The sequence below is a fragment of the Accipiter gentilis genome, chromosome 17 (genome assembly GCF_929443795.1).
Source record: "Accipiter gentilis chromosome 17, bAccGen1.1, whole genome shotgun sequence".
Classification (NCBI taxonomy): domain Eukaryota; kingdom Metazoa; phylum Chordata; class Aves; order Accipitriformes; family Accipitridae; genus Astur; species Astur gentilis.
In genome coordinates this window covers 18,364,549-18,382,160 of record NC_064896.1, presented here as the reverse complement: position 1 = coordinate 18,382,160, position 17,612 = coordinate 18,364,549, and the positions used below count along the sequence as shown (strand labels likewise).

Genomic DNA, 17,612 nt, shown 5'->3' with positions numbered 1-17,612 from the left:
CCAACTACATCCTAACAAATATTAAGCCAGTGAATTGATCCTTGGCTGCTCTCCATTAGTTTGAAACTGCACACAACTCTGCTTTGAACTCGTACACAAGTTATGTGTATGAATTTCTAATTCATAAAATCATTTAGCAAGCAGCAGTGGCTGACTTAGCAGAGGTCTTTCTCCGATGGCTTGCTAGAGCAAGCCCAATACTTGGAATCCCTTAACCATAGTGTTAGCTCTAGATATGACATCACAGATCTTTTACAAACCTTCATTTCTCTACAGATGGAAAAGTTTGAAACTTATTTACCTTGACCATACGAGCAAAATATTCACCACCAATGTAGTTCTCAGTTTTCAAATACAAGTCCCTCAGCTCACTGGCACCAACTGGATTGTACTTGGAATTGAATTTGTCAAATCGATGAAATGTTTGACGACCCTGGAGGAGGAAAAAACCCAAATAACCACGGTTTTAAGTACATACGATAGTTTATAAATTAAATTGCCTAGCAATAAAAGGCACAGAAAGAAAAAGCCTATGCTAACTTACTTCAAACATGAAAAGTAATGCATGAGTTCAAATTCTGATTTAATAAGTTATCATGCAAAAACTGTAGAAACCAGAATTTCACAGTTAGAAAACTTAGCTTTCTCTCATTTATTTTGCCATTTTAATAGACTTACTGCGTGGACATCTAAAGAATCTACAGTGAGGTCATAAGGGTCCATGTGAAGGCTTTCAAAGACTTGCTTTAAAGTCATCTTCTTGCCTTTTTTCTCTGCAACAATCCTGTCGGGTTCCGTTTGATATGTGTGTTTAATAAACCTCAATAAGTGTTTCTGGTTCATGCAAGCAGCAGCATGGATATGAGTATCAACCTGTAATCAAAAGGTTATTCATGCTCATCATCCATATACATAAACTTAAATTAGCAAAGTATCTATGTCAGTGACAACAATGACTAAAGCCTTCTACAATATTCCTTAAGTAACAAATGGATTACTGCCTAAGCAAGTCAAAATGTTTCAGAACCCTGAGATTTTGGGTTTGGAGGAATTATTCAATAAGCAGAACTATAAATAAAATAGCCCTCAATTAATACTTTCCTATTTAAATAAGAAAATTTTTGACAAGTTAAGATACATTAGAAGTGCCAATCACAGAACCTCAGTTCAGATTAGATACTTCCTTAAAGGACACTCTGATGCTGTAGTATCATTTCATCCATAAATTGACGATGTCTTCCTAGTTATAGACTGTAGTTATAACAATCCTCTCTGACTGAAAGGACCTGGAATTCTCAGCCATTTTCAAAAGTACAATTCATTTTTTTATTTCAGCCAAATGAAACACCTTGGGTGACTAGAACTGCAAAATGAACATATGAGAGATTTTGTCACCTTTTTTCCCCCAAGTTTAATAATAATACAGCTACTCATAATGCTGACATTTTTCAGTTTCTTCAGATCTCTTCACACACTAAGGGAAGTGCAAGCTACACAGAAGGGCTGAGTGTACTCCTTCAGTTTTTTGTTGAAGTCCCGTTTTTAAAAAAAATTTACAAATGGTTTCCACAGGTATACTTTTCTTTTACTCAGAAGCTTGCACTGCTATTTGAGCAGCCTATATTAGAACACAATCCAAAGAAATAACTGATGAGATTTGGGGGTTGGTTTGTTGATTTAAGTCTTCCCTTCAGTACGTCTAATTCCTTAGGTGCCTCCAGCAGGTATGTAAAACAAATCCATTGCAGTTCCTTGCAGTCAAGCGTTTGTTATCTTAACTACACCGATAAAGAACAGAAGAAAACCAGGTATAGTCCCCAACTACTTCTTGTTTGAAAAGGCAGGTAATACTAATTGCAGTTTCTAAGGACCAAGTACTTTAAAGGGAAGAATAGGCCTTAGCTGGAATAATGGCCTTAAGGAATCTAACAGCACAGCAATATCCAGTGTGTGGAGCAGCAGAGCTGCTGCTCCAGGGTCCATTTGCTTTGAATTTCCTTGAGAAATTCTGACTGAACAAGAAAACAGCCTAACACATGTCCTAGGCAAAACAATGAAATTACCAACAAATTCCTATCAATTTAAAACCAAACCAAACCACTGTTGTGATTAGATTTCACAGTTGACACATAATGAGCACAATGGCCCTGGGGACGGTCTGACAGACTCTGAAACTACCTTCAAGTCCAGACTGCCAAATCCTAGCACAAGCAGTTTCAGCTCACCCAGAAGCCACAGTGCTGCAGCCTGTCTGCTAAGCTTCCCGTTTTCCTCCGGCCCAGGCCCTACCTGGACATAGGCGGCTGTGATCACAGGGATGTGTGGTCAGAAGCAATTGCCAACTTGTTCACTATTTCTAACATGTGCCTTGTGCACCAACTGCCTGGTACTGGAGAAAAGTCTTACAAGACCAACTGGCAGAATGGTTCTGCAGAAGGAGTAGGAAGCCAGACAGTCAGTTTGTAACACAAGTTTGAAGATGATAATGTAACAGGGACATCATTATTCAGATAATAAGTCTAAAAAGCACCACACAGTACTGTCCCATATATTGGTAGGAGCTGGTTCGGAATTATTGTAAGTAACACTTTACCATGAAGTCTTATGTGAAACTGTAGTGGAAAAGGCTGCTCCAACTCCTCATATGGAGTAAGAAAGGAGCTTCAAAGCAGAAATAAAAAATAATCTTGCTTCTGCACAGTACTGGTAATGCAGCTGTCAGAATGCACCCAGTTTTGCTGTCTACATTTAAAGGCTTAAAAAAACCAAATACTGACAACATTCCCAAGAAACGTCACAAAAGGAAATAGGAGCTGGAGAACCCAACCTGCCATGTAATTGTAAAAATGAAACTTACTTGGCTTTCAAGGTGCAATTTGAGACTTAATGTGATCAACCGTAAACAGGTATTTGTACATCCAGAAGAGACAACAAGGGGACACTTCAGTCTCACAAGCAATAATGGAACAAGATCTGAAAGCTGGATGCTGACATTGGATACAAGTTGAACCCACTGCACTATGCTTTTTAAAATGGAAATAACTAGCATTCCCAAGGGACACACTCCCAACAAGAGCTGCATAGCCTGTATGCAGTTCACACTAGAAGGAATTCTCAGATAAACCAGCTAGCTACAAGGAGTCACTGAACCTACTTCTCTGCAAGGACTCTCATCCAGGACTCTTCTGTCCAGGAAACTGCAAACATGGACACGTATGTGAGACCAATGTGTTCCTCTTTGCACAGTGACTATGTCTGCAGCTTTCAGATTCCACCAACAGACATCCTGATCTGCTTTTAAGGATCCGTAGGAAACAGATCATGGAGCACCTGAATAAGTAACAGCTGTACTCCTGCAATGTAAACCTCAGCTTATGCTATGACATACAGTCCACAGAAATGCCAGTTTTACTTGGCACATGTAGTCACTTAATTTGCAGTTTATGCATACAGAAGTTGTCGCTTTCTAAGGGTAAATCTATCTCCCATGTGACTGTTAATAGCATAACTGAAGACCAGGATATAAACTGAATCCTAAACATTAACATTTAATTGTTAATCACTGCCTAGTTCAAATACGCGGGACACTTTAAAGCTAAATGAAAAAGCAAGAAACATATTAGTGTCTCAAAGTACACAACGTGAAATACATTACTAATGCACAGTAAACAATGCTGTGTCTAAAATAGTAAAAACAGCTCCACTTGACTTATTATTACACTCCTCAGAGTACCTGTATAGCCATTTGAACCCAAGTGCATTATATATATATGCTTACTCAGGATAATAAACATCTTCTGGTTTAGAAACAAATATTGTTTACTATAAACTCCTCCTGGACTAGTGAAATACTCCAAACTGCTAGGCTTGGTCAGCTTACATGGGAGAACGAAATAACAGTTAATAGATGCCCTATAAGCATTAAACTTTCAGGAAAAGCAAGTCACAAGATTAGAATACCAGGTGTAGGGAACCTGAATAAGTGTAGTTTATTGAATTTCAGAATGCACTAGTTCCAGTGGTGGCTCAGTAACTGGAATTAATGAGTCTTGAAAAAAACAAACCAAACCAAAACAATTCCTCTTTCTTTAAATCAACATGAATTCACTACTGTTAGGAGGGTAAGGACAAAAAGCAAGGCCACATTTTGTTTGTTTTCTTTGCTGTATGCAAGGATCACATGAATGACACAGTAGTAACTGCATTTCTTTTAAAGTCCTGCTTCCCTGTGAGAAATAATTCTCTCAAGTGTGCCTCTGCAATTCAGTAAGCTCATGTGAAATCTTCTCCAGTCCCCACAAGCATATCACACATAGCTCTATAGCTGAGCTAATCACGTCAGGCTTATTCTCTAAGAACCAAGATTTTCCCCCTTTTTTTCCTCCTCCCTCTCCCTAAATATATTTATTCCCAAGAGTAAAAAGACTTTCCTAGAGTCTCTTTCATGGTTTTTCCAAAGAATGTGCAGTGCTTTGGCTACCTTTTTTAACTACCTGATGTATTCTGACCTTTGGGTAAGCAGCAACTTCAGTAACAACAAAAGTCTTACAGAGTATCACATGGCTTTTTCTTCATTGTTTTTTTAGAAGCAATGCAACTTTTTGGAAGGTTTTAATGATTTGAGCTTTGACCTACCCTAGCACATAATTAGTGTGTAAGTTTTTACGCACTTTCACAATTCAGTGTGCAATCCTATTTAAATGAAGCATCTAAACACAGAATCCTTAGACATACGTTATAGGGATTTTATTATAATAATAATGTTACCATGCTAAGAAATTGTTACTAATTTCATTGTTAATTGTGAAAGGCATCTATGAAAAGAATCTGAACAGACTGCATTTATATAAGAGTGACAAATGCCACCTTTGCCTCCTCTCTCCCCCCCAAAAAAGACAAAACCAGTCCCATTTTAAGATGTTATTATTTTGTTCTTCATACTATACATGAAGTAAGCTGAGGCTTTTCAGGGCTATGAGTAATAAGCCCCTACCACAAGGTCTATTTGCTTCTATTTGCAAACATTCTACTTGTGTTTCCAAATTTGTTACGATGCCACTCCAGCCCAATTTCCCCTTAGTGGAAAAAACCCTCAGTGGCATGCCCTTAGCCAAATTTCTTGTTGCAGTTCTTATTTTCCCCTCGCCCCAGGAGGACACCTTTTACTCAAGGTCACATTAATCTTCAATGAAAAGAAGAAACGCAATGAGTGACAGAAGCCTAGCTTGGAACACAAAATATGCCTTCAGTGAACTCACCTTTTTAACAAATGAAAACAATTGTTAACACAAAGGTTTCCTTAAGTCTTTTAATTCCATCATGTCATTCAAGCAACGGTGGACATCAATTTCCTTGCAATTAAAGGGTGGTAGAGTTCCCTTCATTTAGCAGTTCTCCATGTAATGAAGCCAGCCTGTCTTCCGCTGCACCTTCTCAGTTCAGGCTAGCCCTTGCCTGTCGTTATTGATCTGACCACCCAAGCCATTCTGTCTGCAGAATGGATTAAATGCTTGTACTTCTCAGTCAAGATAGTTACATCTATGTGCAACTTGCAGCTTGAAGGGGTTCCCATTGCCCTCCAAATCATGTCTCACCAGCACCAACTTCCCTAAACCACTTTTGCCTTCCTTGTCTTCCTGCATTGCTTCTCCTTCCTTCCACTGTCTCTCAAATCTCCACAAAACACCCAGCTTAGATCTATCATCTATGGATGTTTAGCTGTGCATATCAGAAATAGTGTTGCACTGAATTAGGCATATGCTCTAGATTCAGAGCAGTAAGTGATAAATAGAGCAAAAACAAATGCCAAGGGAAGCCCTTTAAATGATACTGAACTTTTCCAGTGCATAGATTCGTATCCACAGTTGCAAACTACCTGATTTTCCAAACACATGCACTTTAACTTGTAAATACTTCTACGCCGATAGCTATGGGTTTCATGAACTTGACAGTGAATCCTCTGCAGCTTTTAATTCAATGCTGGATTGAAGGGAAGTCATTCCACATCCCACTGCTAGATTCCCTGCTCACCAACATATTTATATTACATTAGCTTTTCAGATAGGATGCAACAGCTTTATACAATAAGCTTGATTCTTTCCTTGCAGCTCTGTAATCAGCATGAGAGGCAGAAGACACAAAATACTCTTCCCTAGCAGTAACGTTCCTGACAGCCAAAATAGTCCCTAGAGCTGGGCAGAGCCCCTCAGGAGCTTGTCTAATTCATACTTACACCATCCGGAGCAACCCAAAACCCAGGAGACAGGAAATGCAAATCTCTGTGTCTCCAGCTTCTTCTTTGGCTGTACTCATTGCAAAATGCAAACAATCAAGCCCTATAATGTTTGTATTCACATGAATACAGAAATAACACTGCTGTGAAGAGAAACAAATTTCTTTTTCTGTTCTTTTAATTACTAAAAGAAAGGACAGAGGAAAAACTTTCTTTATGGTCTCTACAGAATTTTTGCATTATAATGATTGATGGCCTTCTGCCTCAACATTTTGTGCTTACTTGCAAGACTGAGGGCAGACACAAGAATTTACCTCAGCATCTCTGCAAGACAGGAGGGGAGAAGTAGTACGCACACTGCTTTGGAAGCACAAAACACAGCTTTACTGTCCATTAACAGTGAAAAGGCACCATTACATGTAATGCTAACAGAAGTACAGAGGCATTCCTGTCCTTTTAATCTTAGGCTAATCCATAAACCTTCCCATTCGCTATCACTTTTGGTTTATATGATGAAACTGAATTTCATCACCAAAGTCAGTATGTAGCTACGGGGGGGGGGAGAAAAGATCAAAAAAAAAGAAAAGAGAAAAAAGAGGAAAAAAGAAAAGAGAAAAAAAAGAAAAAAAAAAGAAGCAACCTCAGAATGAATCAAAGTTCAGGGAAGTTAAGGTATAGATTCACTGTTCACTCACGAGGCTTTTAATCATATGTTTAAAAAGCAGACATCTGTTAATTTCATTCTGTATTTTGTGAGATCTACAGAATTTAGAAGTATATAAACCCACTCCAACTTCCTTTCTCAGAAGTAACAAGTGGTATTTCAACCCTGTGGTCACAAACAAAAGCTAGAACTTACTTTCTTTTTGTCTAACCAATATTTTTTAGAAAAAAACATCAGTTGCAACTATCTAGACCAAATGGTTTCTCACTGCAGCAACCAGCTATTGCAACACAGAATTCAGCAGGGCTGTGTAAGCCATTCTAGAAACTGCATTCTTCTATGCAGAGTTACCCTGACCTGAGTGAAAGCTCTGCTGCCACACAAGGCTAGGCCTCTGAGCTAGTGAGTCTGTAGGTAGAAGAATATGATGTGTAAAAGTCACTGCTATGACATATCCTCAGGCTTGGTTTGCTGACACACTGAAATAATGGCTAAAGGGAATAAGAATACAAAAGGAGGCTTAGGCTGTCATTTTTTCATCTTTAGAAAACTGTATCAAAGCCAATGCATTACATAGATATATATCATAAAGGTAGCAAATATATGTTAGGTAAACAAATCTCTTGGCTTCACCTTAAAAAAAAAGAAAAAAAAAAGAAAAAGCAACAACCTCCACCCTAGAAAGAACAAGAGAGACAAACCAAAGTTGCTAATAACAAGAACAGCTCCAAGACCAAGAAAACACAGTAAATGCCTCCTGCAATTAGCCACATTTTATTAAAAGTAAAATAATATTCAGGTGTAGGTCCTTTACTCTGAAGGTGTATTTCAGTTAAAGTGAACTATCAGCCCTGAATTATCTGAGGCTGTTGGGCACAGTGGTCTGTTGGAAGCTCCACTCAAAAAAACCTCACATACTTTCTTTGGAAGGCAAGACACCCTAGTACACAAAGCCTAAAACTCAGTTCCGAGTTTGTGTGCTGTAGAGCTAAACTCTTACTACTAAATTTCATCCTTAATACAGGCAACCCAGGAGTTATGTGGAGAATCTGCACTGACCGCACTTTGCTATGCATCAGCTAGAAAATGTGGGAGAGCCTTGCTGATGGCAGACCCAAGAGTCTTCTCTAAAGTTAGCGTTCTCCTACACAGACAGTTGTCCACCTCCTGTGGGGAGCCAAGTGGAGCCAGGCGCACCGTCTTACCACCTGTGGATTCTTGTCTGTCTAGAGAAGTATTTGTCTCATTATTAAAGGGCAGTTTTCCAGTTCCAGCTTAATCAGTGCAAAACCTACCTTTGGTTGCATTCTGGTTAAGTCCAATGTGTAAGATACACACATACATTTTCCTTATTAAATAGGAACCTTGTCTTGGGATTATTAAACAGATGAGTTCACTGGAGGAGAAAACCTATTAAACCAGGAAAAAAAGAGGGGAAGGGGACAGGAAGAAGGGGGGAAAAAAACCCAGTGACCTTTGACTGTCATGCCAGCAAATAATGCTGGCCAGCTTTCTACTGTACCTTTCTAAATGCAGTAGTACACATTCACTGATTGACCTTGCCACTACATTCACAATTGTTTTAATTTTGGCACTTTCCATCAGTGACTTTGGCTCTTTTATATAAGCAAACAGATTGTACTAGGATCTCCACACTAGTGTCTGAGGGATGCAATAGACAACTTCACTAACAGCTCTTTTGGGAGGTGAATCTTATTTCTTGCTTTCCTTGTGAGCAGTATGCACTGTTTAGGATGGACTAACAGAGAGACATCCTGAAAATATAGGCCCTAGAAGTGTCTGTTTCATATTATAACTTTCACTGCTGATAGTGTCATGAAGGAGGAAGCACTTCACGGAAGTTACAGGTCCAAACATTACTTGGGTTAGCAAGACATAGAGAAGATCAGATTTGGGGTCTTACAGGAACTCTATCTACAATGTAGTTTACTTTCCATAGAGAGTGCTTGCTTCATAAAAATACTACTTTAAGCAAGATTAACTCTATGCAGCAAGAATTTTTAAAGCAGTAACTAGCAGTAAGAATGATCTCTGCCAGAGAAGAGCAAGCTTGTTCCTGCTCTCTTGAATTTGGGTATTGCCAGAGGGGAAGTGATGCACATTTTGTTCTTTTGAACAACATTCATGCATTTGTAGATTAGCTTATTTAATAGTAGATAATTAGAAAATAATTAAGATACACCCAGAAACATTAAACCGTTGTTTTTAAATCAAAAGCTGAACTCAGCAAGACCAATCCTGTTAATTACAGCTTCGCAGTAATCGAACTGATCATCTAGGCAGTTACTCGATCCACACCTGTCCTTCGCACCTCTCAGTCACCACGTGTTCTATTATGAAGGTCTCTGTCAGCTAGTGAAGTGTTTTATCAAATGTGGCATGGAGTAAATACCTTGTCCGGGGTTATACAAGAAAACTGTCAAGTTAGGAGTAGAGTCTCCACCACTTGAATCCTGCTTGAGTGAATTAGCTAATGGGTCCTCCCATCCATATGCTTAACAGATAAAAGTGTGAAATTCATTAGAATTTACCTAACAACCCATCTGCTTCTAGCCTTGCGATGAACAGGGGTACATCCATCACACACGTTTCTTTAGCAGATTTTGTATTTGACAGTTTATTACCACAACAGTAGCAAACTTTCAGTAGCCAGCACACTGGACACTATAGAGAAAAGCTAAAATGAATTTTTGAGGTACTAGCACTAACCAAAACATAGCAGAAGGATTAAAGCATTGATCTAAACCCTGAAGTTACAAAATAAGGACTACCTCTTCCAGCTGCATATAAAAACAATGCAAAATGGACCTGAAGTGGTTAAAAACAACAGCAACAATTACTGCTTTGTGAAGAAATCTCACCTATCAAACTGAAGCATTATCTCTCCAATAACCTCCTCCTAACTTCAGGAAAGGGAAGCAAATGAAGCAGCATAACACTGTTGCTTCCATGCTTTGAAGAGAATGCAGCTCCCTTGGGTCTGAGTATGTCAGGAAATGAAATCAGCTCTGTGATTCCCCTACCTGTCTCCTAATTACATGCCAGTGTATCTCAGAGGCAGCTAAGAATATAACTCAAAATAACAATCTCTTTACTTAATATTTCACAGACATTTTTTACCAGATACTGGTGGCAGCATGAACCCTCAGTTCAGTTTCTGTGGGAGGTCTTTTTTCTTTTGGCATGTATTTGAACACCTATTTTCAATATGAAGTGAAATTTTTAGCCAAAATCTATACAGCTGTTCCTACTACAGTCTAGTATGACTTACCTACATGAAAGCAGGAAAATGCACTTGACTATCTTGAAGTGAATTAATTAAAATGAACTAAACCTCCACGTGGATATTTTAATTCATAATCCAAGTGAGCTTCATTTGATTAACTGTTTCACTCCCTTAAAGCAATCTACATGCAATGAAATCTCTTTGATTCTGAATACATGAACAGATGAGTTCAGCATAATCCACTTAACCCACTTACATTCAAGTTCATTTTCCTGGATGTGTTCCCATGTAGAAAACTTTTAATATTCTTAAAGTAACATAATTCAATTGAGCGGTATGCACATACCACTTCATACATATCATCTACACCTCACACAAGAAAAGCAAAATTGCTGGAACTCCTACTACAAACAATATCATGCCTTTAATCCTTTTCACACTTACCTTTCTCACATTATAAAAGTCTCGATGGGGATTACTCTTTAGTTCTTTAAATTCCGACATTTCATTTAACATCTCATGTAAACTAAATTTAGATTCTAAAAAGTTAAGCCTCCGATGACAATATGTTTTTCTGTAAAAGAAAACACAAAAATTAACTGTAACTTAAAACTACTTGTATTTCAAGTTCAGTGAGAACTTGAAAGTTTTCACAGTAAAAACATTTTTTTTATGAAGACCAAGACAAATTCATTCTTCTTATCCTACTGGTTAACAAATACATAAGTCAATATCCAATATGATTTCAGACCAATGTTATTAGTGAAACCTCAGAGCTCTACATAACCGTGTTATGTCCTTTAAGTTGTCCATGTATTGTTATCACTGTATCTGTGCATAACAGATAGTTATGTTTATGTTTAGTTCTTTTAGTATCTGTACTGTACTTAGCATCGTTAGTAATGATGGCCAGAGAAAGCATAAAACCTATAATAAAATGTGATGTCAATTGCTACTACTCTGAAACAGTTATCTCCAATAGAGCAGATCACCTCATATATAACAGAAACAACCTGTAAGCCAGATTGGCTCACTATGGAAATATTTTTTTAAAAAAAATTGCCATTTAAGTTTATTTGCTTTTTCAATGTGAATGTAAGAAGCCAAGATACAACCCAATCCACTTTCATTTTTTATCCCTTAAAAAACACATATACTGTGTAGAAATACTTTTTTTCCCCCCCCCGCAGTCATTTATTGTGTTCTTCTTCGAAAAATCATGCTCTTTTGTTCCTGCTTGCCTATTCACTTATCTTCACTTTCATTTTCTGTTATGTTTCTCATACTATTTTTAACCAAGGACATGTTTTTTCTCTTCACCATCTGTCAATTCTTATTGAATCTACAATATTTTTGTAGCACTATTGATGTAATAGCCTTCTTTTTTCTGCTTTATTGTTGACAATCTCTCCTCAATGGGACACAAATCCCATTATACATTTGAAAGTCCGATTCAAACACAGTCTCACTGTATCTGATACTGATCAAGACCCGTTTGCTCGCTGCAGGAAGTCTTTGTTGGGTTTTATTATTCAAGAGAGTGGAAGGCCGAGGAGTAGGGGTGAGATTTCACCACTTTAAGAACAGCACAGATTAAAGAACAATGGGTTCTTGATCTCCAAGCAGCCCCATGTGTGATAGACATAAATGACAGGAAAGCACTTGCTGCAAACAGGGAAACAATACTGTATGAAGAGCTTATGCAACAGGATTACTGAAAAGACTTTTTCCTTTTAGTTTGTGTGTATTTATCAGCGAGTGCAAATCAGCCTGCAAAAGCTTAATCTGAAAGAGTGAAAGGAGCAGATGATTGCTCCTACATTCACAAGGGTGCCGAGTGTTCTAACACATCCAAGCACCGTTCTTATTTATGGCTTCCTGATAAAGACTGTTAACAAAAGCTGCAAAAAGAAGGGTCTTCGGCATGACTTTTGTTTCAAGTTTTTTCTTGTCCTTTAATCTTCTCAGTATCTGCATCTTGGAATATAACATGCTGAAACTGGAAATGCATTTACCTATTGCATACTGTAAACAAGCATGCTCAAGCTAGCTTTGATTTGGAGCAGGAGTGCTGATAATGCTGGTGGAAGCATAGGCTTTTGCCCTTGAAAAAGTGCTTAGAGAATGGGATAGTTCTGTTCAGCCCATCTGGTTTGCCACTATCAATGTGCAAGGCAGACAGATTATGCTGCAGGTGTCACACAGACCCAAAAGGGAAAGAATGCATCAGGTGTGACTAACTTGTCACATTGTAAGCTATGATCTCTCAAAGGCATGACTAGGAATGCAGTGCTGGCAGGCCGACCAAATAGTTCTTAAGAACAATCCAGGTTCCTGCTTTGTTCCATCCTAGGGTGGATTCTTTTCCTTTCCAGGTGTTGAGGCCGTGAGAAACCTTGATGTTTCCAGTCCTCAGCTGGGAATTAAACTTAAAAACTGGTTGCATATGTTTTCGTTATGCACTGGACTTGGTTTGTCACAAGTGTATCAGTGACCATACTAGAGTTGTTGTAGTTCTGATTTTTACAGACTTCCCAGCAGTTTGATGGTTCTAGGAAATTTCAGGCCTATTTTGATTGTGCAAGTGCAGATCCGCTTTGCAGCACGTGAGCAGTTAATTTATATCTGGAACAAATCAGACTGAATATTTATGTTGGTGAGCCGTTCTGTATGCTCTACATACACAGGGTTTCTCTTCATGCAGCAATAGTACAACAGACATGAAGGAATTCCAAACTACTGTTCAAAAACCTCAAATTCAGCATAGGCCAAAACAAAATTTAAAAGGTGAGGTTCAAGTTTCAGTTCCCATGCCTCAAGAAGTTTGGGTCAGATTTGACTTGAATGGGAACACTGGGCCAATTTCTTGCTTTTTTGTTAACTGCTTCTCATTTTGCCATGGTGGATGCAAAGAAACTAAGGAAATTAAATATAGCTGTATGTGTTTGGTTTGGGTTTTTTTCCTTTTAAGTCCTTTCATGATGCATTAATGCTTGAGAAGGGCAAAACAAAACATTACAGTAGAACAAGTACATTGAGGAATTAAATATCACAGAAGTGGGAAGTATTAAACTAAAGGTAACCAGCAGCCTGAAGGGGCAGAGAAGAAAGAGTAACATACGTTGGACCATCTGCAATTAGAGCAAGAACATGGCTCAGGTCAAGAGTATAGGTCTCCAGGTCAGGATATGGCAGACTCCGAGGCTCATTGAGTTCCATCATTTCTTTGTTATCATAAACAAAGGGAATGCCACCTTTTATCTTGATAACATAATCCAAATTGTCTGGAGCATCATCAAGATTGTAAGGATCTTCATTTTCTCCTGGGGGTGAATGGAAATCTGGAAATAAATTTACATTACGTTTAGAAGCAATAACACAAAAGGCAAAATAATTACAAAGAGGACTTTCTGCTTCTATAATGCTTCATTTCTAATGGATCTTAGTACTTTCATTAAAATCTCATTTTCAGTTACTATAAAAGATCTGTTTTTACAACACAGCTTTATTCTGATAGGCTTTAATTACAGTCCCTCTCTAAGCCAAGTACCTACCTTAATTCAAGTATTATACATTATTACAACTATTCACTGAACCAATGTATAAGCAGATTTAGTAGTATTCTTTATTAATGTATGATGGCACAAGTTTCAAAATAAGGTTCCAGAAGTATGTTAGGATGGTTGAAAGTACAGTTGAGATTTTGGAACAATAAAACAGTTGTTGACTTCATGCCCACCTTCATTATTTTCCTTCCACCTTCTGACTCCCTGCAGTAATTTTGGAAGTTTGTATTTAAGCACACAGTAATGCAGCTGTTCTCATATTGAAACACCAGTCAGAAAAGAACTGGCTGTGCCTTACTTCATCTCTGCCCTTCCCACAATCCAATGAGCTAGACTAGTGCATGCATACTAGGACTGTTTCCTCTTTCTCTCAAGCATTAGTGAATATACTTCAATCATGGTAGAGCAGGAAATATAAGACTCAGTGCTTCTCGCTCTGACCAAGGCAGTGGTTGGTTTGTAGTTTATTGGAGGGGGTTGGTTGGTTTTGTTGTGTTTTGATCGGGGTTTTTTCTTTTGTGCTTTTTTTGTTGTTTGTGTTTTGGTTTGTGAGTTTTGTGGTTTTGTTTGGTTTGTTGTTGGGGGTTTTTTTTGTTGTTTTTTTTTTCTTTCTTTCTTTCTTCGGGTTTTTTCTTTGTTTGTTTTTTCTTTTAAATAAAACTCCTTATTTTTGTTTAATTGCTTTTGAATAGAACCAAGAAGTGCAGAAGCCAGCCATAGTACAACACAACTCTAGTTTTCCCCTTGGCCTTCTGATCATGACCAAAATCCGATAGCACCAGAATCACAGTTGGTATTTGTTCAGTACAGTTTTGTAATCCCTTTACAAAATTACAGGTTTTTTTGGGTTTTTTCTTCTAAGAATCAGGTAAACGCACATACTTCTGGGACATTGAGCTTATGTGAACACTCAAACATTATCACTCATGCTAATCAACGTTCATCGCGTCTTTTACAGTATCTTACTAATGCAACTAGCATAAAATAAGTGTCTCAACTACATTTATGTCAACTGAACCACATTTTTGGGCTCAGTCTTATTACCGAGATTTCTTCTTTTAGCTGTTCAGTTAAGCCAAGACAGAAAAGTAATTAGCCAGTCCTAGAGAACTTGAACATGTTATAAACTGGTACCATTCTTATCTCTAATATTCATAACTATCCAGCTCAAACTTGTGCTAATTAAGACATCACGTAATGAGATTTTATTCTTTATGTTGTAAGTTTAAAATCATAACTTTAAAAAAGTTATTAATTTAATAATAGCTTGAAAATACCTCCCCGGCAGCTGTTCCAAAACACCTTTCCCCGTCTTGAATATTCAGTATACTGTCCTCTTTACACTCTTTCTATATAACAAATGCTTGAAAACATGTTAATTCACCCTCTTTCAACCACTGAGCTAGAGGGTAATCGATTTAAAATGTCACTTTATGGCTGAGAATACATTGCCAACAATATGGACACATCTACAGTGGCACATCTGTACAGACCAAAGGTTGATCCTCACAGGCTAATCAAAAACTAGCAGTGCAAACAGTTTAATGCACAAGCAAAGCTTTCAAGACACAATCCACCTAAGTGACAAATATAATTTGTGACATACATAGCGGGGGAATATATTCAACCTAATAAGCCTTGTTGAGAGAGCAGTTTATTAACCCAGGCAGAATGTCCAACAAATACAACTACACAGCTTACAGTCTGGTAAGTCTACCATGCCTGTGAAATTACTGAATCAGGGCTTGCTAACAGGCATGCCTGTATTGTGCTTCAATTTACAATGTAGATGAGCTCATAATCCCTTTTATTTCACCATGCCAAGATCAGAAGGAATTACTTTTCACTTTAAACCATATCCATATATCTTTTTCCTGGAGGAACACAAGTGTACTACTTACCATCCCATTTGCTGCAAAAAAAAAAAAATAATCAATGAGCATCTAAGTACGTTTTTTCAGGTTTTGACAGCTTCAAAGTTTCAGATTAGACACAGAATTTATGACTTCAGTCCATCAGTGATTCTCCACCACTTACTAACAGAATAAATTACAGAGGCAAAGACATTCAGAAGAGATCATCACAAAAATCCAACTTACCTTTACTACTGCAGTGCATGGGTTTAATTCTATATTTTAAAAAGAAGAACAAGGATATTCACCTGGATACACTTCATCTTCAACCTTCCATTTTTCATCTTGCATGCTACACAGATACTGAGACGTTGTTCTTGGGAAGCGATGGTAGGCAAGACGCGAATACTTTTCTCGAATGAGAAGAGCTTTCACAAGGCTCTTGGCAGCTTGTTCATAATCATCAACTGTAACCTGAAAGGAAAGCCTGGATAAATACTGACAAAAATAAAACAGCAGTTTTAGCAACAAACTGAACCCATGCCAGTAACAGGAGACTAAATTTCCAGAAATGTAAGTGTATGTGGCTTAACCATAAGGATCTTACCCAAGGTGTCAGGAAGCCAGTGACAGAAACAGAGTCCAAATATGATGTGCAGAACACACACACATTTTTTCTCCAATCATATATTATCCATTTATTTAATGCCTGATTATGTTTTTATCTATTTATTTTTTATTATAAGAAGTGTAAAACTACCTGAACTTGACTTTAACTATTTCATAAATTAATGTGTTCACAAAGCAATTTAGTTTGTTGCAGAGAGCCATAATATAGTGACATTTCACACTTCATATACATTAGCTGCTTGTGGTTTGGGATGTCTCCCCCGCCCAGATACAGAAAGGGGAAAAAAATGGTTTCTTACCCCTGCACAGTAGTCTCCACTAATTGAAACTCTCTGAAACTCTGGTACATCATATGGCACTTGGACTGGCAGAAAAGCACTTGGAAGAACTGGCGTTGCAGGAGACGGAACAGGATTGGCTGATGGTGCTTTCCATTCCTGAGATGGAATTTGTAATGACAAAGACTGGGATCGAATCATCTTGAAACTTTTCTTCCTACAAATTCATGGTATATAGCATAAAATAAACCATGGTATAAAACATTAAATACACTGGAAAACTGATTACAGCAAAGAAATTTTAAAAATTAAATCTCTCATACCACAGGAAAAATGTTAGTCACAAAATATTTGTGCTTTTAGCTTTTTTCTGTTGACATTTCACATGATATATGCTGCACACAATTGTGCTTACCCTCCACATGAATACAATACGCCGTAATTTATTTACAATCACTGTAAGATGTCCTAAAGTTTGTTTTGTTTCACTTGTTACAAGTTCAGTTTCAGCAAGTCATTGTACAGAAGGAAAATGCAATCACTGTGCTTACTTTAGTGGGAGTTGATTCTTAGAAACTGGTAGCATCAGAATTCACAAAGTATCAGACAGAAACAAGTAAATGTTACATACAGTAAGTTGTTGTAAGTTATCATGCTATTACACATTCTTTTCATTCTTCCCCAAACATGCAGGATCTAAAAACTCATCTAGTTGTCAGACAAGACTATGCATCAAAACTTCATATATAGTCATTCGGTTAAACTTGTAAGAAAAAGTATAGGCACTTAGGCACTGTTTGATGAGACTCAAGCAAAAGGCTAATGTTGGTTATCAGAGTAATAACATAGCATAGCTTTGATATGCAAGTCCATTCCTCCCCTCAGGGCAGTAAATGGCTAACCCCCATGGACTTAAAACCTTTTGCCCTTTCTCCGCAAAACTGTGATAGATATGTACCTTAGACAAACTAGCTAAAAAAAGAATGCTGTATTACAATTACTTCACTGAAAAATACCTCAAGTGAAGTTTTGGAATATCTCTAAAGATTTAGTTTTCCTTACTCAGTTTAAATGTATTTAAAAGTATATTAAATATTCACATAATAAATATATACGTTATAAACCACCTGTGATACCACTTT

At 37.6% G+C, this 17,612-nt stretch overlaps 1 protein-coding gene across 4 annotated transcripts in view; it reads right to left on the bottom strand.

Moving 5' to 3' along the window:
- Positions 1–17,612, bottom strand: part of AMPD3 (adenosine monophosphate deaminase 3) — a 36,984-nt gene that overhangs the window by 13,847 nt on the left and 5,525 nt on the right. For all 4 annotated transcript variants that reach the window (XM_049821091.1, XM_049821090.1, XM_049821088.1 and 1 more), the window contains exons 3-8: positions 16,492–16,687; positions 15,871–16,036; positions 13,265–13,484; positions 10,588–10,717; positions 679–873; positions 302–433 (exon numbers count right to left, since the gene is read on the bottom strand). In XM_049821091.1, coding sequence (XP_049677048.1) covers positions 302–433; positions 679–873; positions 10,588–10,717; positions 13,265–13,484; positions 15,871–16,036; positions 16,492–16,687 — 1,039 coding nt within the window. The remainder of the gene's footprint in view (positions 1–301; positions 434–678; positions 874–10,587; positions 10,718–13,264; positions 13,485–15,870; positions 16,037–16,491; positions 16,688–17,612) is intronic.